General features: G+C 49.5%; 1 protein-coding gene across 1 annotated transcript in view; it reads right to left on the bottom strand.

Annotated features, from left to right (window-relative positions):
- Galnt2 (polypeptide N-acetylgalactosaminyltransferase 2) overlaps positions 1 to 21,273 on the bottom strand; it is a 95,432-nt gene that overhangs the window by 30,122 nt on the left and 44,037 nt on the right. Inside the window, exon 3 of the mRNA XM_005320383.3 lies at positions 3,143 to 3,296. Within this exon, the coding sequence (XP_005320440.1) occupies positions 3,143 to 3,296 (154 nt within the window). The remainder of the gene's footprint in view (positions 1 to 3,142; positions 3,297 to 21,273) is intronic.

Genomic DNA, 21,273 nt, shown 5'->3' with positions numbered 1-21,273 from the left:
CCTAAGGAGGGACGGCCTTGCCAACACTGCCTGACCCTCACAGGTCAGACGGGGCCGTGTGCCACGTCATAGGGGACAAAGGCCACAGAAGAATGGGAGGTCTGGGATTCATGCCAGGTTTGTAGGGCACCAAGTTCGTTCTCAGAGGCCACCTTCTTCAACATGCTCCGGTGGTCATGTGAAGGAAGAGAGGCCGGCCTTCCCAGGTAGCGCCCACAAGCTCAGTCCTCCCAGACCTCACTCTGAGGATATCGAGCTGCCTCCAGATCAGGCTCCAGGTTGGCTCTGAACAGAACTTAATTCAGCCAAAGTCCAGTGATGGTGGAAGGCTCCTAGCTGCTGCTCTAACATGCACCTGACACATCCAGTGGCCAGAACGGAAAGCAACCTGAGAACGCCCACACGGTGACACCTGTACACCCGCTTGGCAAGCTCCCACTCCGGATATGTTGGCGACACAAGTGCACATACATGGAGGCTGCGGAAGGACCCTGCAGTGGGCAGCAGAGGAGCTTGGCCTGTGTGTGGATGTGTAAAGGTAAAATTTCCAAGCTGATTCTAAGCCGCAGAGCCTGAGTTAAAGTGTAAAGGACCAGGCTTGTAAACCTGATTCTAAAACTGCAAAGCATGGGTTAAATTCCTGAGGCAGTTAGGACAAGGCCCTACTGGCCATTTAGTGATTTATGGACTGGGGTCCTGTGCAACTCCTCACGTAAGCATTCAAGACCCTGTGCAGTTTGTCACGTAGATATTCAGGGTCCAAACCAATCAGTTTGAATGTGTACCCCACCTAGGAGCACCAATCACTCCTGCCCTGATTGTACCCGCCAATGTATACACTAATCCTGAATCAGGGTTGTTGTTCAATTTTCCCGCGCCTCATGATGATTTGTTCTGATGTATGCAAAGCCCCCCACCCTCTCCGAAAAGTATACTTAAGCTCCGCTTGAACTCTGCTCTGGGCTCTGGGCTGCTCTCCCTTCTTGAGTGAGCACGGAGCCCCAGCGCGCTAGAATGGATCCCCAATAAATATCCCCTTTTGCCAATTGCATGGAGTCAGTCTCTTGGGTGGTCTCCCTCTCCGACGTATTGCCAGAACTTTACAGATGGGCGCCAGGAAGGGCCACCCTCAGCCCAAGGGAAAGGTACACGAGTCTTGGGAAAACCAGCTCTGAAGCCACCGTGATTGGAGGCCCATCTCCTGTGCAGATGGTACCCCAGGCTGTCCACGTGAGGCTCTGCTAGAGCCCTGGCTCAGGCCAAGCCCTCTTCAAAGCTCTAAGTCACTGGGCAAGTTTCCAACAACCTGGGTGCTGTGGCTTCCTCCCTGCACCAGGAGACCACCCACGTCTGCATCACAGCACATGAGGATCCCAAGTGGCCTGGGGGAGCCTGCAAGCCAGGCAGTGGAGACGAACCCCTGGGGCCATCTGGAAAGTGCCACGGACTCCCTGGAGACGTGCATGTCTACGCCTGCGACGGACACATACAGCTTCAAACGCGACTCCCTGGGTCCGACCCCAGGCCAGGGCCCCTACTGCAAACAGGTCCACTGAGTGTTCAAGAGTTGACCAAGCCGATGTAGCCAGCAGCATAGCACTGGGGCCCAGTGCAAGGCCTCGAGAAGGACCCGTGGGGATAGGAACCCTGCGTGGCAGCGATCTGGGGTGGGACATGAGTGGCGAGGTCGGTGACGTGACACGTGTTATACAGCACGTCACGCGCACACCATTGTGGTGCTCAGAGCTGCCTGGGACACCAAGCTAAGGGCAGCCCTGAGGTGACCGGTCCCTACCATCCGAAGTCCCCAGGGCAGGGAAGGGACTTGGCCTCCCACACTGCTTTCCTCTGCAGTCCCTGAAAGCCCAGCCCAGCTCTATCTCTTATCCTGGAAGTCTCAGTCTAAGAGACACATTGGGTGACGATGACAAAGCCCCAGGCTGCAACCCATGTGCACGGTTGGGCCTCCAACAGGCACTCCCGTGTCCCTGCAGAGGGCCCAACATGGTAGACGTGTGATCCTCCCCAGGCTACCGACACCACCCAGAACTCCAAACACAACTGCACAGGCGAGAGGGCCCACCGACCCTCAAGGAAGCAAGTGGCCTTGGGGTGGGGCTACAGTTCCTGGGTGATCCAAACCAAGACCAGTGCCTTAGGGACTCCGAGTGCCCTTGTCCATGTGTTCTCACAGCAAGGCTTACCAGGCAGGGTGACAACAGCTGGACCATACAGGGGGTACCCTGCACGAAGCTGGAGCCTGGGTGCCCGGACACCCACCCCAGGCCCCCGAAGAAGTAAAGCCAGGATCCAGGTGCACAGAGTGGTCGCAGCAGGGTCCATTTGTGTTCTGAAATTAGCCCTCGCTGTCGGTCACAGCGATTGAGTTTAAAAGTGGACCTGATTCTTTCTTTCCTCCCTCCCTGCTCCTCCCTAACCTGTCCCTCCCTAATCACAGGATGACCTTTCCCCCATGCAGGCAGAGCTATCTGTCCCGGAGCACACAACCACCACAGGAATGGGGTAATCCAGACTCTGGGGGTGGCAGCAAAAGACCTCCCAAATTAACAAGTGAATTACAGCTGCAACAGAGAACACCTGGAGCATTGCCTTTGAGCCACCTCTTTAAACAGCCCCTGCTCCTGCTGATAGGCAGAAGCACAGCCTCTGGGACAGGAGTCCCCTGGCTTCTCTTCTGCTAGCAAAGCAATAAGCCTTCTTTTTCCTTTCTCAAAAAAAATGTGCTCATTACTGGACTGGCATTGGGACAAGGATCAAACTTTGGGTAACAAGATGACACACCCCTCCTGTGCCCATGTTTCTGCTCCATTTAGCATTGACCCTGCTGGGAGGCCGACTTCCTCCTCCAAGTTTCCACATTTTGACTTAAGCCATCCCAGTAATCGAGGATCTAAAGTTTCTTCCCTCTAAGGTTGACAATAGTGGAAAATGTGTTTTGTGACTGGATCCTCAAAATAACAAGTGCTCAGCCACAGAGTCAATTCCTCCACTTCTCCCTCTGACTCTGCCTCTGCACGCTGCCGCAGGGCAGTCCTGGCTTCTCCTAGCCTGACGTCACTGGGAGGGGAGACCCCATGGCACAGCAGGGCGAGCCTGCCACGGGTGCCAGCTGGGGACTCACTGGTCGTGCCGCGTGTCTGGGATGGCTCTGTCCATGCGTAGCCTGTCGCTCTCCACCTGGTTGAACTTGTTGCGGGCGTAGGGGTCCTGCCCAGAGCGCACCATCGTCCCGCCCACGTAGGCCTCCTGGTTGAAGTCTGGCCACCGCACTTTCCCTGGAAAGAGCAGAGCAGAAGCGTGGTGAGGCTCACTCAGGCTCCAGGCAGGGCTGACTCCTACCAGACCCCAGCCCCAGGCGACACTCTCCATCAGCACCCAGCAGGGCCAGAGCCGTGGGCCAGGAGCAGATGGCGGCAGGAGATCACATGCCCACAGTCCACAGGGTGAAGGCCAGGCCTGCACCTCAGGATCCCTCGGGACAGCAGAGGGAAGCCAAGGGCCAGGACAGTGTCAGGGTGGCACCCTGCTCCAGAGGCAGAGACCTGCTTGCCCACCTTTCCAGGTCCAGCCAGTCAGCCTCTTGTCCCATGGCCCAGGCAACAAAGGCAAGGATGGTGCTGTGGGCTCAAGATGACTCTCCAGTGCTGTGCAGGGAGAGTGGGTCCGGGCAGGTGGGCTCAGAAGGGCCCATGTCTGCAGTAGTCCTCCCGGAGATAGCCATCCACCGTGGGTCCCATCCCCAGGCACCCAGCCAACCAGAGGTGGTGACTGCGCAGGGAGACCAGCACTGGCAGTGCACATGCACCAGGGTGCCCCCTTCCCTCCTCAGTGCCCAGGACACAACTGTCCACCTTTCTCCTGTTTACATGTCCACTCTCAGCTTGTTTCAGGAGACTCCTTGGCTGAACGCCAGGTGGGGGGATGGACTCTTCCTCTGTCCCTGTGATACAGAAATATCTCACTCCAAGAACTGAATATCCAAGACCCTAGGACTCCTTGGGGACACCCTTGTAGTGTGGCCCAACTGACCCCATGGAGAAAGCACAGGGTGCAATTCCCAGATGCCCACAGGCACGGTGGGGACCTCTATTCCCACCTAGGTCTCTTTCTGTGAGGAAGCCAAAGTGGCCCACCTGGACACTGACCATGTATCAGAAGCCAGCACTGGACGAGGTTCTTCGGAAGCTTGGGGCAGGGCTGGTGCTAGGGACAAGGGCTCCTGGGCAAGCCTTTGCTGGTCGCAGGCCCAACCAAGCAGAGCAGGGTGAGCAGGAGGGGAGGAGGGCACAGAAGCAGAGAACTGGCCTGGGCAACCCTGTCTGCAATCTCTGCTGCACAGCCACCTGCCAGGCCAGGAACGCAGCACTGCCACATTGCCACCTGCCAGGCAGGAATGCAGCACTGGCTTAGAAACCATATATCCCTACACATCAGCCTAGCCAGCAACAAAAACTCGTGTTTCATAAGGACTCCATGGGGGACCGTGGTCCAGCTCTGCAGGGGAGGAAGGTAGGGGGCAGTGGGGACAATGGCCTTACCCAGTGGACTCCACAGAACCCACGGAGGCTGTGAGGTTGTGGAGAAGCAAAGCTGTCCGGGCACAGCCACACAAGGAGCTGGTTAGAGCCCGGCATTGCGCAGAAAGACAGGAGGACAGGGGGGAAGCCCAGCTGCTCAGGCAGGCGTTCCCGCACAGCCCCACACCATCCCAGCAGCACGACCCAGCGACATCTGCAGAGGGCAAGGAGGGTCCTGGGGTGGCACATACTTCCAAGGAGTGGGGGCCTGTGACGACAGCCAGATGCTGGCCTCGGAGCCACCAGGGGCAACAGGAAAGCAGGGGTGCACCAGCCACACACCAGTGTGGGGCAACAGGACAGCAGGGGTTCACGGGTACCCAGCCCAGGTGCTGCAGAGTGTGGTGCTGCTCTGCTCCACAGTGGACGGGGGTCCGCAGCTGGCTCAGGGCAGAAGGTGAGTCGTCCCCCTCAAAGCCCACTGCTTCTTCTGCAGCTGGCTCTTATGGCCACAGGCTCGTGACACTGGGCATCAGAGGCCTGGCCTCTTGCCCACGAGCCTCGTAGCCGTGGTTGTGGCCTGGCCAGCACTAGAACTTTCTTCCCCTAAACACAGCACTTCTGTGACATTCAGGGAAGTGTCTTCCACACAGAGTGCCCTAGAGATGCTGCCCATCCACCCTCTCCATCTCGCCAATTTACCCTCAAACGTTTTTACCCTCTGTGCCAGAGAGCACAGGGACCCCCTAGTCCTCTGACCACTGTCCAGTCAAGCACCAGTGGCTGATGACAAATAAGCTGGCTTGAACCATGGAGGGGCCTGAGCTAGTCCTTGTGTCAAGGTACTCTTACCCATAAAGAGACTATGGACTCATGAGGGTCAGGCCTGCCCAGGAAGAGATGCCACTCGATGTGCCCTCAGGTAACCACTGGCTCTGAGCACTCAGCTGGGAGGGTCTGCTGAGGACAGGATGGATCTCTTCAGCCTCCGTAGGGTTCTTTATGCGTCCACCTTTTTGCTGGCTGGAACCCCTCTGGAGTCAGGCAGGACTGCAGCAGGGTCTGTGAGACATCTGACCCCAGGTGACAGCAGGGGAACTAGACCAAGCAGTGGGGTGGGCCTCAGGCTGGACCCAACAGGCACCAGCCAGCAAAGGCCCATAAGACGCGCCCTTAGTGCTCACTTAAACAGCTGTACCCACAAGCCTGGTGCAGAAGGTGATGTGGAGTCCAACAAGAGCAGAGATGGCCATTTTAGCTAAGGTCTGGACACTCCTCAGTGAGCCAGGAGATGCCTCTGTGGCTGCCAAGACTGAGGAGCCCACCCCACGGTGTCCCACAAGCCCTCTGACCCAGGGACACTTCCAGCTGGACTCTGGTGGGCCAACAAAGGGCCTCCCAGGGCACAAACTGCGGCACCAGAGACAGATCTGAGATGGACCTTTTCTCCATGAGAGCTGGCAGTGTGCTGGGACCCTGGCAGGCACATCTAGGATACTCCACGTAACACTCTGGATGTCACCACACATGCGCCACATACCACATCCCACCATTGGAAGGGCTGGAGGTGGTCTGCTCTCTTATGTGGGGGGACCTAACTGGCTCTCAATCTAGTGACAGGTCAAAATCCACGGGCTGAATCACCACACCAAAATGGGACAGGTATGTCCCAGGGGTGCCAGGAGAAGCCCAGCAGAAGACACAGGGGGGTGCTACATGCTGGGCATACACAGCTGGTGTGCACCACCCTCCTGGAGGGAGCCTGGTAAAGGCGGGGCCCACCCCCAACAGAGCCCTCCTCCTGGAGATGGCCATGCCCCAGGTCCCCAGGCTTGAGGTACTCTCCTAGGCAAGGCACACCAATGCCATTTTATTCACTTTAAAGGTAGAAAGTACAGTTCTTCCTAGGTCCTAAGGCCACACCACAAAAGGGAAGACCAGGCAAGGCTGGCTGCAGACAACAATCTATTTCAATGACAAAGGCCCCAAATGGACTCCTGGCAAGAAAGGGAATTTCCTTCACCATGGAAAACCATCTCCTGAAATAGGATCCTAAACTATTCATTGTTTTAAGGATGAAAACAAGACATTCAAAGAAGTGATGAAAAGTTAACAGCGGTGGGGCTGTGGCTCAGTGGTAGAGTGCTCGCCCAGCATGCATGAGGCACTGGGTTTGATCCTCAGCACTATATAGAGATAAAATAAAGGTTACTGTGTCCACCTACAATTAAAACAAATATTTTAAAAATATTTATAAAAAGTAAACCAAAGAAAATATCAGACTTGATAGGATCAATTCTTCATCAATTTTAAATTATCAGCGTCCATACAAGAGCTAAAGCCTAACACCCTGAAACAGTCCTCATGCCCAGCGAGGACAGAAGCCAGCATGCCGACTCTCCTTGACTGTCCTGATAGGATTCACTTCCTCTGAGCAGCTTCCTGTCCACATTCTGCCAACTGCACCTTCACTCCACAGTGCTCCAGGTGTGGAAGGGCGTCTGCCGCAGAGAATTCACACCCACTGCTACCCAGACTCACAGCCTGAGGGCTGCTTCCGGTTCAGAATAGGAGGACGAGTCCCAGAAATCAAACCCACACAGCAGGACGCGAGCTGTTAGACTTGGACGGACCTCATGCCCAGGTCTCCCTGCGCCTTCAGCCCTGCCTGACACTCATTTTGAGCAATATCAAAGTGAAGCACCAAGAGCACCACACCTGGCAGGACAGTGCCCAGCACCCTTCCTGGCCTGGCCTCCGGGCCCTGAGCTGCCGAGCGCACGTGCTCCCCTCTGCAGTTCGAGGCAGAAGGCCTGGGCACATGCCTCCATGGCTGGAACCTCCTGCAACTGCTGGAGCGAAGTCCAGCCAAGGCTCCACCTGTGAGGCCTCGCTCCTGGGTGCCTTCCCCAGACGCCTCCGGCCAGCACAGCTTATCCCTACCACTTCTACCCGCTGGGGTCTGGGAAAAGCTCCTGCCACTTGGGTACCGTGGCCTTTTGGCATCTGGACGCCACAATTCGATTTCATAAGTACCTGCCTAGACTCTGCTCCCAGCCCTTGCCATCTGTGTCACTGTCACTGGACCAAAACCAACTTGCCAGAGGAGACACCTCAGGTGTCAGCCACCCCTCGGGGGAGGACCTCCCTGCAGAGAGTGCACTGTGTCCACCATTAAAAATGAGGGCTGGGGGGCTGGGGATGTGGCTCAAGCGGTAGCACGCTCTCCTGGCATGCATGCGGCCCAAGTTCGATCCTCAGCACCACATACAAAGATGTTGTGTCCGCCAAATACTAAAAAAAAATAAATATTAAAAAATTCTCTCTCTCTCCCTCTCTCTCATTCTTTCTTAAAAAAAAAAAAAAATGAGGGCTGGGGTGGTTGCTCTGTGGCAGACCGCCTGCCTAGCATGTGCGAAGCACTGGGTTCCATTCTCTGCACTGCATATAAGTAAATAAAATAAAAGTCCATTGACAACTAAAGGCTGGTCCTCAACAGCCTCACCACACTCTGGCTGCTGGTCTGAGCCTCAGTCTCCGTTCTCTGACCTGCTGGCAGGGAGGGCCATGGAGGTCTGTTTTTCCTAATGCTGGCAGGGTCAAAGGAGCAGGCCCCAGGGAAGACAAAACGTCAGTGACCGACGACATGACAACACACACACAGCAACTGCCCTGCGACTGCCCTATAACTGCCCTGTGAGGCACACAATCAGCAAGTACAGCAGAGGTGCATCCCCTAGGCCCCAATGCTGGAACGCCACGTCCTAAGCACAGGAGCAGTGGGCAGCTGATACTGCTTGCTGTCACCACAGAGGTGTGTCAACACAGGAGGTGTCTGTGGCCACAAAGAAGCCCTGAGGCCCACGCTGGGTGGAGGAATGCAGGGCACCACAGGTGAGTCTGAAAGCCTGGTGGTTGGTGGGGTTGCTGCAGAAGAGCCTTCGAGGGGAGGGCAAGGCTCCTCCCCAGGAAGCCAGAGCTGGAGGCTGCCCTGAGGTCCTAGGGCCGGCACAGGTAACCCAAGAGTTCTAGAAATGACAAGTCCTGTAGGAATCCATGGCAAGCCTGAACTCCAAATGTAAGGGAGGACCAGAACCTGTGGGCAGTGGGGCCAAAGCCCCAGAAGCTGCTTCCAGAAACTGCCCACAGATCCAGAGGCCACAGGCACCTGGGACTCACTGTCCCAGGGGGCATGCAACCTCATCCTCCGGGACCTGCTGTGGATGCCACAGGCCTGGCAGCAGTTGTGTGAATGCTGTACTAATTTCTGTTTGTCCCAGCTTCTTCAGTGTCCCCATGTCCTAACACTACTTGCCTGGTCACATGACCCTGAGGATATCAGAGCTATGTGCTCTCCCACTCTGCTCACAGCTTACCTCACAGGACAAGGTTCAGAGACAGGAGGGATGACACAGGGAACTGAGGATGGCACTTGGTGAAACAGCTGGGTGCGGAGGTCCAAGCAGTGAATGGCCCTGCTGGTGTGAGGCCCTCAGAACCTCAGACTCAGAGGGCCCAGGCACAGGGAGCGTGGGGCTCCAACAGCAGTCAGACCCACAGAGGGTATGGGCGCAGGGAGCGTGGGAGATGCTGCTCGGGAGGCCCACAGGGCAAGGCTGCACCACAGGAGCTGCCTCTTCCATGGCTGGAACGTGCCTTCACGTGTGGGTGTCAAGCCGCAGCTCAACAGTGACTGCAGTGATACTTTTTTGCATGCCTGTTGTGCCACAGTTCTGAAGACACCACCCAGAGCCTGTGAACCCCCAGGAAGAGACGCAGCCATGCTGAATAAACAGATACTCGGTTCACTGGGATCCACTCCTTTGGCAGGCGGGAGGCAGAAGAGCTGACCGTATCCAATAAGATGGGAGGTGACACACTCTGGCTTCGGCCCCTTGCCGCTACACCACCCAAACCCCCACCCTCACCTGGGCACCAGCAGTGGGGGCCTAAGACTCAACTACACACCATCCCCTGCTCCTCGCCCTCAACCAGCAGTGAACCCTGGTCTGGCAGTATAGCTTCCTAAGGGCCAAAAGAAAGCTTGCTCCAAAGGGCCATGCTGACGAAGGATAAGAGCCCCAAGGAGAACCTCAACCCCAGGCCTCCAGAGGACGCGGCCTCTCCACAGCCTTCCCTGCCCGCCTTCTTGGCATCGGCAGAGCCTGGGCTGGTGGCAAGGTCAGACTCAGAGGCGCAGAAGAGGGACCATCCTGGGGGCAACTTGTTTCCCATCAAAGAACCTTTTCCACACCAATGAAAAAAGATGAGATTCCTCTCTGTCACCGGGCTGCAGAAGGTTGCTAAGACCACACCTGGACGCTGGGCTGAGGCAGCTGAGGAGGTGCTCCAGGCAACGGGGGGCTCAAGGGGAGTACTACCACTGCAGGGCTGAACACTGGCCCTGGGCAGTGGACCAGGAATGGGGAGGGGCCATTAATCCAGGACCAGAGGGAGGGAGAGAGGTGGAGAGCCACAGACAATGGACTTAGTCCTGGGACCTCTCTCCTGTGCCAAGGCCAAGGGTCTGCAGTGTGGCTCCAGGATCTGCTTGACTCCTGGCTTCCAGACCATCACTCCTATCCCCAGGAGTCCCTGATTCCCAGCAGGAATGGCCAATTGCTGGCATACTGGTCCCCAATTTCAAATTCCACCCCAAAACTGGGCACACAGGGAAAAGAAATACAGTGAGAACAATAACCCAGGCTGTAGCCATGGAAGCCCTGGGGGTGTGCAGTTTCCAAACTGGGGCCACATCAGAGTCTCAAAGAGCATAGAGGGACGAGGACATGTTTGAGAATTCTCCCTGCCCTTACAGCAGCTTACTTCCAATGACATTTAGAACACATAGGCAGGTGCATGTGACAATTCATGAATGAGCACAAATGTGTGGGGTGGGGTCCACAGCCACGTCTGCCCACTGGGGTATAAGAAGCTGGAGCCCCTGTCCTGTGACACCTGGCTCCTAAGGCTGTTGTGGGTTTCATGGACACAGTACCCTCAGCTCAGCACAGGGAGGCCACTGAGCCTCACGAGCAGCGCCCTCCAAGCCCAAGTCACCAACAGTCCCCAAAGACCACAAGGTGCTGACCATGTCCACTGTCCTGGGGAAAATGGGTTTCTTAATCATACAATAACTTCTAAAGAAAAAAAAACTATGTGTGCTAATTTAAAAAAAAAAAAAAAACTCCTTCAACAAAAAAGGGAAAATAAAACCCTTTTGCAAAGAGGACAGAGTGCACTCATCAAAACCACTGCTAACCAGCCAAAGAGGCAGACCAGAGCCTCCTGTCTCTTGGAAAGAAAGCCACCATCAACAACAACTGGGAAAGGGCTGGAGTTGTGGCTCGGTAGAGCGCTCACATGCGAGACCCTGGATTCGATCCTCAGCACCACATAAAAATAAATAAGTGAAATAAAGGTATTGTGTCCAACTACAACTAAAAAGTAATAAATATTTTCAAACAAACAAACAACAACAACTGGGATTATGAAATTATGTCGAAGCACATTCTGAACTGACTGTAACAGAGTAGGACCCAGTGTCATACCTGGAATGTGCCCTGTAGGTGCTCTCTCCTCCTCCATCTGCCTCAAGACCCACAGGAGCAGGGTTTTCTGAGTTGAGAGCAACCCCTGCCCCTAGGCTCTCATCGCTCCTGCAAAAGCATAGCACAGCCTTGCGCTGTAACCAAAGAGGTACTCACAGCTAACTGTTCAACCCCGTGCTACCCTGTGCAAGTGACGCCTGTTCTACCTGTGAAGGAGCTCTGGCACAGGCCTCCTGACCCTGCACATGTAGAGGAGGGCAGGGAGGACCTGAGCACCAGCACTCACAGAGCAGAAGAAGAAGGTGGCATTCCTATGTGGTGTGCACGTGCACCGGAGCCCTGGAAATCCATAGTGAGCACCTGGTGCACAGGTGCAGGGGATTCCTGGAAATCCAATGTGAGGCTCCTGCATCTGGTGAGCAGGGGCACCCAGAACCTAGAAATCCACAGTGAGGCACCTGGTGCACAGGTGTAGGGGAGCCCTGGAAATCCAGTGAGACACCTGGTGCACAGGTGCACAGGAGCCTGGAATCCATGGTGAGGCACCTGTGTCTGGTGAGAAGGTGCACCCAGAGCTTGGAAATCCATGGTGAGGCACCTGATGCACAGGTGCAGGCAAGCTCTGGAAATCCATGGTGAGGTGCCTGTGTCTGGTGCACAGGTACAGGGGAGCCCTGGAAATCCACAATGAGGCACCTGGTGCACAGATGCAGGGGAGCCTGGAAATCCATGGTGAGGCACCTGTGTCTGGTGAGCAGGTGAACCTGGAGCCTGGATATCCATGGTGAAGTACCTGTGTCTGGTGAGCAGGTGCAAGGGAGCCTGGAAATCCACAGTGAGGCAACTGTGTCTGGTGAGCAGGTGCATCTGGAGCCTAGAAATCCATGGTGAGGCACCTGGTGCGCAGGTGCAAGGGAGCCCTGGAAATCCACAGTGAGGCACCTGTGTCTGGTGAGCAGTTGCACCTGGGGCCTGGAAATCCACGGTGAGATGCCTGTTGCAAAGGTGCAGGGGAGCCCTGGAAATCCACAGTGAGGTGCTTGTGCCTGGTGAAGAGGGGTACCCGGAGCCTGGAAATCCACAGTGAGGCACTTAGTACACAGGTGCGGGGGAGCTCTGGAAATCCACAATGAGGCACCTGGTGCACAGGTGCAGGGGAGCCCTGGAAATCCATGGTGAGGTGCCTGTGTCTGGTGAGCAGGGGCACCTGGAGCCTGGAAATCTACAGTGAGGCACCTGGCGCACAGGTGCAGGGGAGCCCTGGAAATCCATGGTGAAGTGCCTGTGTCTGGTGCACAGGTGCAGGGGAGCCCTGGAAATCCATGGTGAGGCTCCTGTGTCTGGTGAGCAGGGGCACCCAGAGCCTGGAAGGAGGTGGTGACAGTCCTTATGTGTGCTGTGGCTGGGATAATGAATGAGGAGGGCACATAAAGGAAGGGCCTGTATTCTTAGGGTGGTGCTTTCCCCACCACAGAAGGGAATATGAATTCACCACATAAATCCCCCCCATGAAGACACTGGGCTTCTGGGACAGCACAGGGAGATCGCAAGGCTAGAGTGAGAACAGACAGGAGCACACACCCATTAACAGGAACCTGCCCCACACCTGATGAGGTACTGAAAGCTCAGTGTGAACCATCTATAGACATGGGAACCCCAGGGAACCCAGCCAGGGTCACTCAGAAATGCTGAGAGCCACAGCCCAGTCGGAATGATGCATGGCATTTTGCCAGAAGGGAGTGGTTGAGAGGGGCCTGCCAGCAAGCCATTGAGATGATAGTGGTTAAGTTAAGCTGTGTATTCAGTTGTATATAGACCCCTGCTGACCACTACTTTGAAGTTCTCCCGGGGATTCCTGGGGAGTTCGAGTTGGTTGGTGAAGTTTCAGTGGAAGGAGTTCCGGTTGGTGTGGTGTCCCTGGAAGGCCCGCTTAGTGGCATTTGGGGGAGTTCGGAAATAAAGTTTGTTCCTGCTTGAATGGCTCGTGATTTGTGCCCAGCTAGACTTCGGCAATTGGTGGCCCGTGTGGGGAATGCCTGAGGGTAAGTGATAAGGTAAACTGCTAGCTCCTGAGGGCAGTGCGAGAGGATGGGTAAACATTTAAAGATTCTTCGTTTTGAGGAAAAACTATTTGCATCTGAGGAACAGACAGGGAGAAGGGACGGATGGACATTTCAGGAGGATAGAAAGGCTGATATAATGAATTTTTGTTCCATTTTTGTTTCATTTTGTCTCGGTTTTGTTTTGCATTATCTTAGTGAGGGGTATCTTCGTCATGGAAATATGCAATTAAAAATTAATAAGAACAAAACCGAAAGGGCGTTAAGTAAAGTGCTAGAGGAAGGAGGCATCTCAGTAAAATCAAGAACAGTTAGGGCATACGTTAAGACGATACAAAAGTGTAGCCCATGGTTCATTAAAGAGGGGTTGTTAAATATATCACAATGGAACCACAATGGTGAAGATCTAAAAAAGCTACAAAAGGAAAGCCCAGGAACTCTGCCAGTTGGCACATTACCATTATGGACCTTGGTACAATCTTATGTGCTTAGTCTAGGAGAAGACATCTTACATCAAGTAAAAAAGGAAGTCTCTCGAGTTAGTCAGACAAAGGAAAAAGGTTTAGAGGAGGAAGGCTATCAGGGGAAAAGTTACAACAGGAGGCTGCTACTACCACCTTTCTATCACCAGGTGTTAGTATCTGTCCAACCAACAGCTCCACCCCATAGTTGATAGATGGGATCCTGAGACAGAATCTCAAAGATTAGCATGCCCTGTATTTGAGGCGGCAGGAGGGCAGCGAAATCACCATGTTATAGATTTCAAAACAGTGAAGCAGCTAAAAGAGGCTGTAACAACCTATGGTCCTCAAGCACCCTTCACTATAAGCATGGTCAAATCCATTACCAACTTGAACATGATGCCAGCAGATTGGACAAGTATGTGTAAAGCTGTGCTAAATGGAGGACAATACCTGTTATGGAAGGTTGCCAATGAGGAATTTTGCATGGAGATGGCTAGGCGAAATGCAGCAGCCGGTTATCCTCAGAGAAATCTAGATATGTTGTTAGAAAAAGGACCTTATGAGGGTCAGCGGCAACAAATTGCATATGATCCTACTATATACTCACAAATTGCTGCAGATGCAGTTAGGGCATGGAAGACTTTACAAGGACATGGAGATTTACAAGGTCAATTATCTAAGGTAATACAAGGAGCTAAAGAACCTTACGCTGAATTTGTAGATAGACTTATTCAAACAGCTACCAGAGTTTTTGGGGATACAGAACAAGCAATGCCATTAATTAAACAGCTAGCCTTTGAACAAGCAAATTGTTGGTGCAAGGAGACCATTAGACCATGGAAACATGAAGATTTAAACACATATATTAAATTACGTAGAGACATTAATGAACAAGGGCAAGTCTTGGCAGCTGCAGTACAACAGGCTTTAGATGCCAGGCCAAAAACATGCTACAACTGTGAACAAACAAGACGTTTTAAAAGGCGTTGCCCCATAGGAGGAGGGTTTAACAAAACTAGGTATCAAAGGGGTAGAATACCGGGTATTTGCCCACAGTGCCATAGAGGGAGACATTGGGCTAATGAATGCCATTCTCAAACCACCATAGAGGGTACTCCATTATCAAAAAACGGACAAAGACCAGATGTTTACCCACGATATCATGGAGAAAAGCATCAGGCTCCATTGCCAAAAAACGGACAGGGGGGCCCAATGCTCCAGGACCCACAACCACAAATATACGGGGCAATGGAGGAACCTAGCAATACCATCAAGGTAGTGCCCAGGACATATTATCCATTAGATCCCTCATCAGACAAATAACAGGGAGCGCAGGGTTGGACATCTGTGCCTCCACCAGAGCAGTACTAACTCCAGAGATGGGAGTTCAAATCATTCCCACAGGGGTAAAAGGACCTCTTCCCCAAGGAACAGTAGGCTTATTATTGGGATGCAGTTCTTCTACTCTAAAAGGACTTATGATAAGTCCTGGGGTAATTGATCCCAATTATGAAGGTGAAAAAAAAATTATAGCCAGTTCTCCAAGGGGTACATCAGTAATTTCACCAGGAGATAGAATAGCACAGTTATTAATAATACCCAGCCTGCATGATAAATTTTCCAGTAGTACAAGAGGTTCCAGGGGATTAGGCTCCACAGGTGTAGATTGGGCCATGCTTTCTTTAAATTTAGATTCTCACGCAATGCTAAAACTAAATATTCAAGGACATGAATTTATTGGGCTACTGGACACAGGTGCACACCTTAGCATCATCTCTCATCAAGAATGTCCAAAACATTGGCCATTTCAACAAGCCACTCAAACACTTCGAGGCCTAGAAATGGCAACTAATCCCCATAGGAGTGCAATGGTATTAGATTGGAAGGATCCTGAAGGATGTGAAGGAACTATACAGCCATGTGTATTGGATCATCTTCCTATAAATTTATGGGGATGAGATGTCCTAGATCAATTAGGTTTGACATTAACAAATAACATCAATCCAAATGTGCCCACTATTATAGCTAAACGAGGTTTTAGGAAAGGAAAGATTAGGAGAACAAGAACAAGGTATAGAAGCACCAATACAAATACATCAAGGAACAGACAGACATGGGTTGGATTTTCAGAAGGGGTCACTGAGACAATAAAAATTACTTGGAAATCAGAAAGTCCAGTATGGGTTCCTCAGTGGCCCCTGACTAAAAGAAGAGATACAAGCAGCCCATGACCTGGTCAAACAACAATTAGCGGAGGGACATATACAACCTTCCATATCTCCCCATAATACTCACATTTTTGTCATCAAAAAGAAATCTGGTAAATGGAGATTATTGCAAGATTTAAGGGCCATTAATAATGAGATAGTTATTATGGGACATGCTCAATCAGGGATTCCCCAATTGCTGCTTTGCCAAAAACCTGTATGTTTTAGCTATAGATATTAAAGATTTTTTTTTCAATTCCAATTCATCCAATTCATCAATCCATGTTTTGCATTTACTATACCTGCACTGAATCATGAAGGTCCTGATCAGAGATATGAATGGAAAGTACTCCCTCAAGGGATGGCTAACAGCCCAACTATGTGTCAAATTTATGTTAACAAAGCAATCCAGTCACTTAGAAATCAAAATCCTGAACTACAAATATTTCACTATATGGATGATGTATTATTAGCACACAAAGATAAAAACACATTGCTAGAATGTTATGCCACACTTACAAACTTATTAAAAAATTACAATCTAGAGATAGCAACAGATAAAGTAAAATTAAGTTTCCAATTAATTATTTAGGAGTTCTATTATCCTCAACCATGGTCCGTCCACCAAAAATTCAAATACGAGTAGATCAACTCAAATCACTTAACGACTTTCAAAAGTTATTAGGAGACATAAATTGGATAAGGCCTTATCTAGGCCTACCAACAGGAGAGTTGGGACCTTTATTTGATATCCTAAAAGGCCCATCAGATCCAAATTCACCCCGCATGTTAATGCCTGAAGGAAGAAAGACATTAAAAATCATTGAAACATATATGGAAAATATGCATTTGGATAGAATTGATATAAGTTTGCCTTTATTATTTATTGTACTACCAACAAAAAATATTCCTACAGGAGTATTTTGGCAAGAAGGTCCATTATTGTGGATACATATATCTTATTCTCCTAACACTATTCTTACTAGGTATCCTGAGGCTGTAGGACAATTGATACTCAAAGGAATAAAAGCAGCAAAGGGAGTGTTTGGAATTTCTCCCAGTAAAATTATTACTCCATATACAATGGATCAAATTGATGGGTTAGCTAATTAAATACTTGGGCAATAATCATGTGTAAATCTAATGTTTCATTTGATAATCATTTACCATCTAATCCTTTGTTGTCTTTTTGGTCTAAGCATCCTGTAGTTTTTCCAAAAATGACAAGAAAAACACCTATCATGAATGCTCCAAATATATTCACTGATAGGTCAAATAATGGTACAGCAGCAGTAGTTACCCTGATCAAACTTTTACATTTTTAGTACCCAAACAATCAGTTCAAAAGATAGAGCTTAATGCAGTATTACAAGCTTTTGTGATGTTTAAAGATTCTGTATTTAATTTATTTCTGATAGTCAGTATATAGTTAATGCTATAGTATCCCTTGAAGATGCTGGTAGGATTTCCCCTTCCTCTACTGTTTTCTCTTTGCTTTCCACTATACAAAGTCTAATCTGGGACAGAAAAGATCCATTCTTTATAGGACATATCAGGACACATACAGGATTGCCTGGAGCCCTTACTTTGGGCAATGATTTAGCAGATAAAACTACACATGACATACACATTTTCTCTACACTAGAAGAAGCTACAAATTTTCATAAAAGGTTCAATGTCAATGCTAATACTTTACAAAAGCATTTTAAAATAACTAAGGAATAAGCTAGACAAATAATAGAACAATGTCAAAATTGTGTGACCTTTTTACCACAAGTTAATCCTGGAGTCAATCCTAGAGGACTGATACCTAACCATATTTGGCAGATGGATGTCACACACTTGCCAGAATTTGGAAAATTAAAATATTTGCATGTTACAGTTGATAATTCTTCCAGATTTTTGATGGATTCCCTTCATGCTGGAGAAAAAACTAAAGATATTATAGTTCATTGCTTACAAAATTTTGCCACTGTGGGTATTCCAAAACAGTTAAAAACAGATAATAGTCCTGGTTATACTTCTACCTCTTTTAAACAATTTTGCTCATCATTTGGCATTACTCATATAACAGGAATCCCATACAATCCACAGGGACAAGGCATAGTTGAAAGAGCTCATCAAACTATTAAAATGTACTTATTAAAGCAAAAAGACGGAATTGGGAAGGGGTATATATCCCCCAAAGATAAACTTAAAATAACCCTTTTTACTCTAAACTTTTAAAATTTGGATTCATCAGGGCTTAGTGCTGTGGAAAGACATATGTGTCCAAAAAATGTACATAAGCCTAAGGTACTTTGGAAGGATATTCTAACAGGACAATGGAAAGGTCCTGACCCAGTGATTGTCTGGAGTTGGAGGTCTGTGTGTTTCCACAGGGAGAATAGCAGCCGATTTGGATTCCAGAGAAATTAACTAAAGCAATTTCTACAGACCAAAAAGAAGATGACTTGGCTCAAATCCATTACAGCTGATATCCTTACATCTGCAATAGTGGTTCTCCCACACCTGGAAGCTGATGAATAATGAACACCATTAAAGCCTATTTCAAATGTAAAAAAACCTTGGGGTTTGCTTGTGGGAATACCTTCAGACCCATTATGCAAGTTACAGAAAGAAGGATGGAATATCAAAAGAAGAGTCAAACCTAGGTGGTAACCAGGATGCCTTTTTTCAATATCTATTTTATTATTGCCCTTTCCCACATCATGAAGTTCTATTTTATTTTTTGAGCTCATACAGACCTAGGTTAATGTTTTTCTGATAAGTTCTATTTTTTGACTGTGGAGTATTTAAACACCGCAATGGAGATTTCACCTGTGAAAAGCTACAAGGCCTTTACTATTGTCTTACGTGTTGTATGTTATATGTGCACACTTGTGTTTTGTGTTGTATGTCTGTATGTGCGTATGTCCATATATCATATATGAGGGGCGCTCATGAAAAAATGTATCCAAATTTTTTTTTATTCACGTCATTTAAATGGTTTAATTTAAATTGGGTAAACAGCTGTTGAGGATTGTTTTAATATGTGAACAAAAAAGAAGGTTAACAGATCTGTTTGTTTACTTTCACCTTTCCTTTTCATTATATTTAATAATTCTGTTCAGGATAATGTAAATTGTTCAGAAAATTGTTTTTTTAGTGCCTGCTGGAATGTTACATAATTTTCTTTTAGCCATCATTGCCAGAATTCCTATCTTCATCCTAGTGCCAGTGAAGACAAAGATAAAACCAAACTACAGCTTCTGCGATAGCTATCACAACAAACTATATAAACTGATGCATCAATGAATAACATAACTCAAAAAGTGATGCTCAATCAAGGAGTCAATTTACTTTGGGAGGAAATGAACATATTAATAGATTCCTCTGCTTTGAACTGCTTACAGAACTTGCCTGGACTATGCATTACTTATATGCATTGTGAACTATCGATCGGTTGGTGCAGCGAATTGTGGTAGTGCTGGAGTATCTTTGCTGATGGTGTCATCGGTGGTACAATTTTTCCAAAGGAGCTGTCAATTGGCTTGGTGTCGTGGCATTTCTGTATTCTCCTACCTTCTGCTTGTGATGTCGTTAGCTAAAATTTGGGGGCCAACAGAGGTGAGGCAAAAAACCTCACCCCCCCACTGGTGCAAAGGCCTATCCACAAGTATGGCTGTATGCTGGACCGGTAGTCAATGATGGGTAAGATCCAACTGCAATGGTACCAACCTAAGACAGGAGGCTGACGCCTTGAAGTCAGTTCATCCGATGATGGGTAAGGATCATATGTAGTACTGGACAATCTAAGACAGGCACAGTCCCAAAGCCACAAGCTTGGTGTTTAATTAAACAGAAGGGGGGAGATGCTGAGAGCCACAGCCGAGTCGGAATCATGCATGCATTTTGCCAGAAGAGAGTGGTTGAGTGGTGATACCAGCGAGCCATTGAAATGATGATGGTTAAGTTAAGCTGTGTATTCAGTTGTATATAGACCCCTGCTGTCCGCCTCGGGCGCCCGCTACTTTGGAGTTCTTGTAGGGATTCCTGGGGATTTCGTGTTGGTTGGTGAAGTTCTGGTGGAGGGAGTTCTGGTTGGTGTGGTGTCCCTGGAAGGCCTGCATGGGTGGTGTTCGGGGGAGTTCGGAAATAAAGTTTGTTCCTGCTTGAGTGGCTCATGATTTGTGCCCAGCCAGACTGCGGTACAGAAACCCTCGTAGTTCCTGATAGTAAGAGTGGGAGCAAAAGCCCTTGTGCTCTGGCAGGGAAAGGAGGAGCCACTGTGACGTATGCTACAGCACTGCCCTTAACATGCTGCCTCAGGAGAAACTGATCAGTGGCGGCTTGCTGGTGTTTCCACCAAGCCTAACTGACATGAAGAGAAACCCACTTTAAATACGAAGACACCTGAGATAGAGAATACCAAGAGGGAGCAGAATCTGCCACGTCACAACTGAAGAGGGTGTGCACCACTGCAATGGCACACAGACTTTAGAGACAGGAGAGGTCAGGGACAAAGAGAGATGTCCTATATCAAAGGGGCCAATACTCCAGGACATAGCAGTACCAGCAACAGAGCTTCAGATGTGAGCCAACACCCACAACCTGGAAGCAGCGGGGAAGAGTTCATGTGATCTCTGGGAACCTGAAAAACCTCCAGCACACATGGCAGGCCCAGCAGCTGGCAACAGCAGCAACACTAGCAGGGTACAGCTGACACCCCCAGCCTGCTTCATGCAACACCAAAGAGTACACTCCTCAGGCTCACATGCAAACTTCTCCAAAACAGGAGATGCTCTGGGACATGGAACTCACCTTAACAAGTTGAGGACAGAAACTACCAAATGTCAGGTCTCAGATCACAGAGAAACTAAACTAGGAATCAACAGCAAAAAGACAGTTGGAAAATTCCCAAACACTAATGAGATTAAACAATACATACATAAATAACATGTACATTGAAGAAAATTGAGAAAAAAATTAAAGACTTTTTCAAATGAAAATGAAAATTCCACTTATCCATATTTTTTGGGTGCAATGAAAGAAACGTTGGCAAAAACGACAGCATTGACTCCTGTATTAGAAAAGAAATAGTCAAAACCCAAGATTTCACCTTCAAAAACTGGAACAAGAAGATGAAGTTTAAGTCCAAGATAAGCAGAAGAAAAGAAATAATAAGAATTAGTACAGAAATCAATTCAAGCGATCTGAGGAAATTGACAAGAGAAAAATCAATGAATCAAAAATCTCGCCAAACTAAGGGAAAAAGACAGAAGATGCAATGGTCCACATCTGAAATGGAAGAGGGACATCAGCACAGGTCCCACAGACAATGAAAGGAATAGTCCAAATAATTTACTGCCCACAAATCTGATAACCTACATGAAACTGACCAATCTCTGAAAGACAAATTATCACAATTCGGATAAGAAACAGGCAATCTGAAGAGGCCTGTGTCTGTTACA

Source organism: Ictidomys tridecemlineatus, chromosome 10, assembly GCF_052094955.1.
Source record: "Ictidomys tridecemlineatus isolate mIctTri1 chromosome 10, mIctTri1.hap1, whole genome shotgun sequence".
Taxonomy (NCBI): domain Eukaryota; kingdom Metazoa; phylum Chordata; class Mammalia; order Rodentia; family Sciuridae; genus Ictidomys; species Ictidomys tridecemlineatus.
The sequence above is the reverse complement of the archived record's forward strand: the minus strand, read 5'-3'. Positions and strand labels throughout refer to the sequence as shown.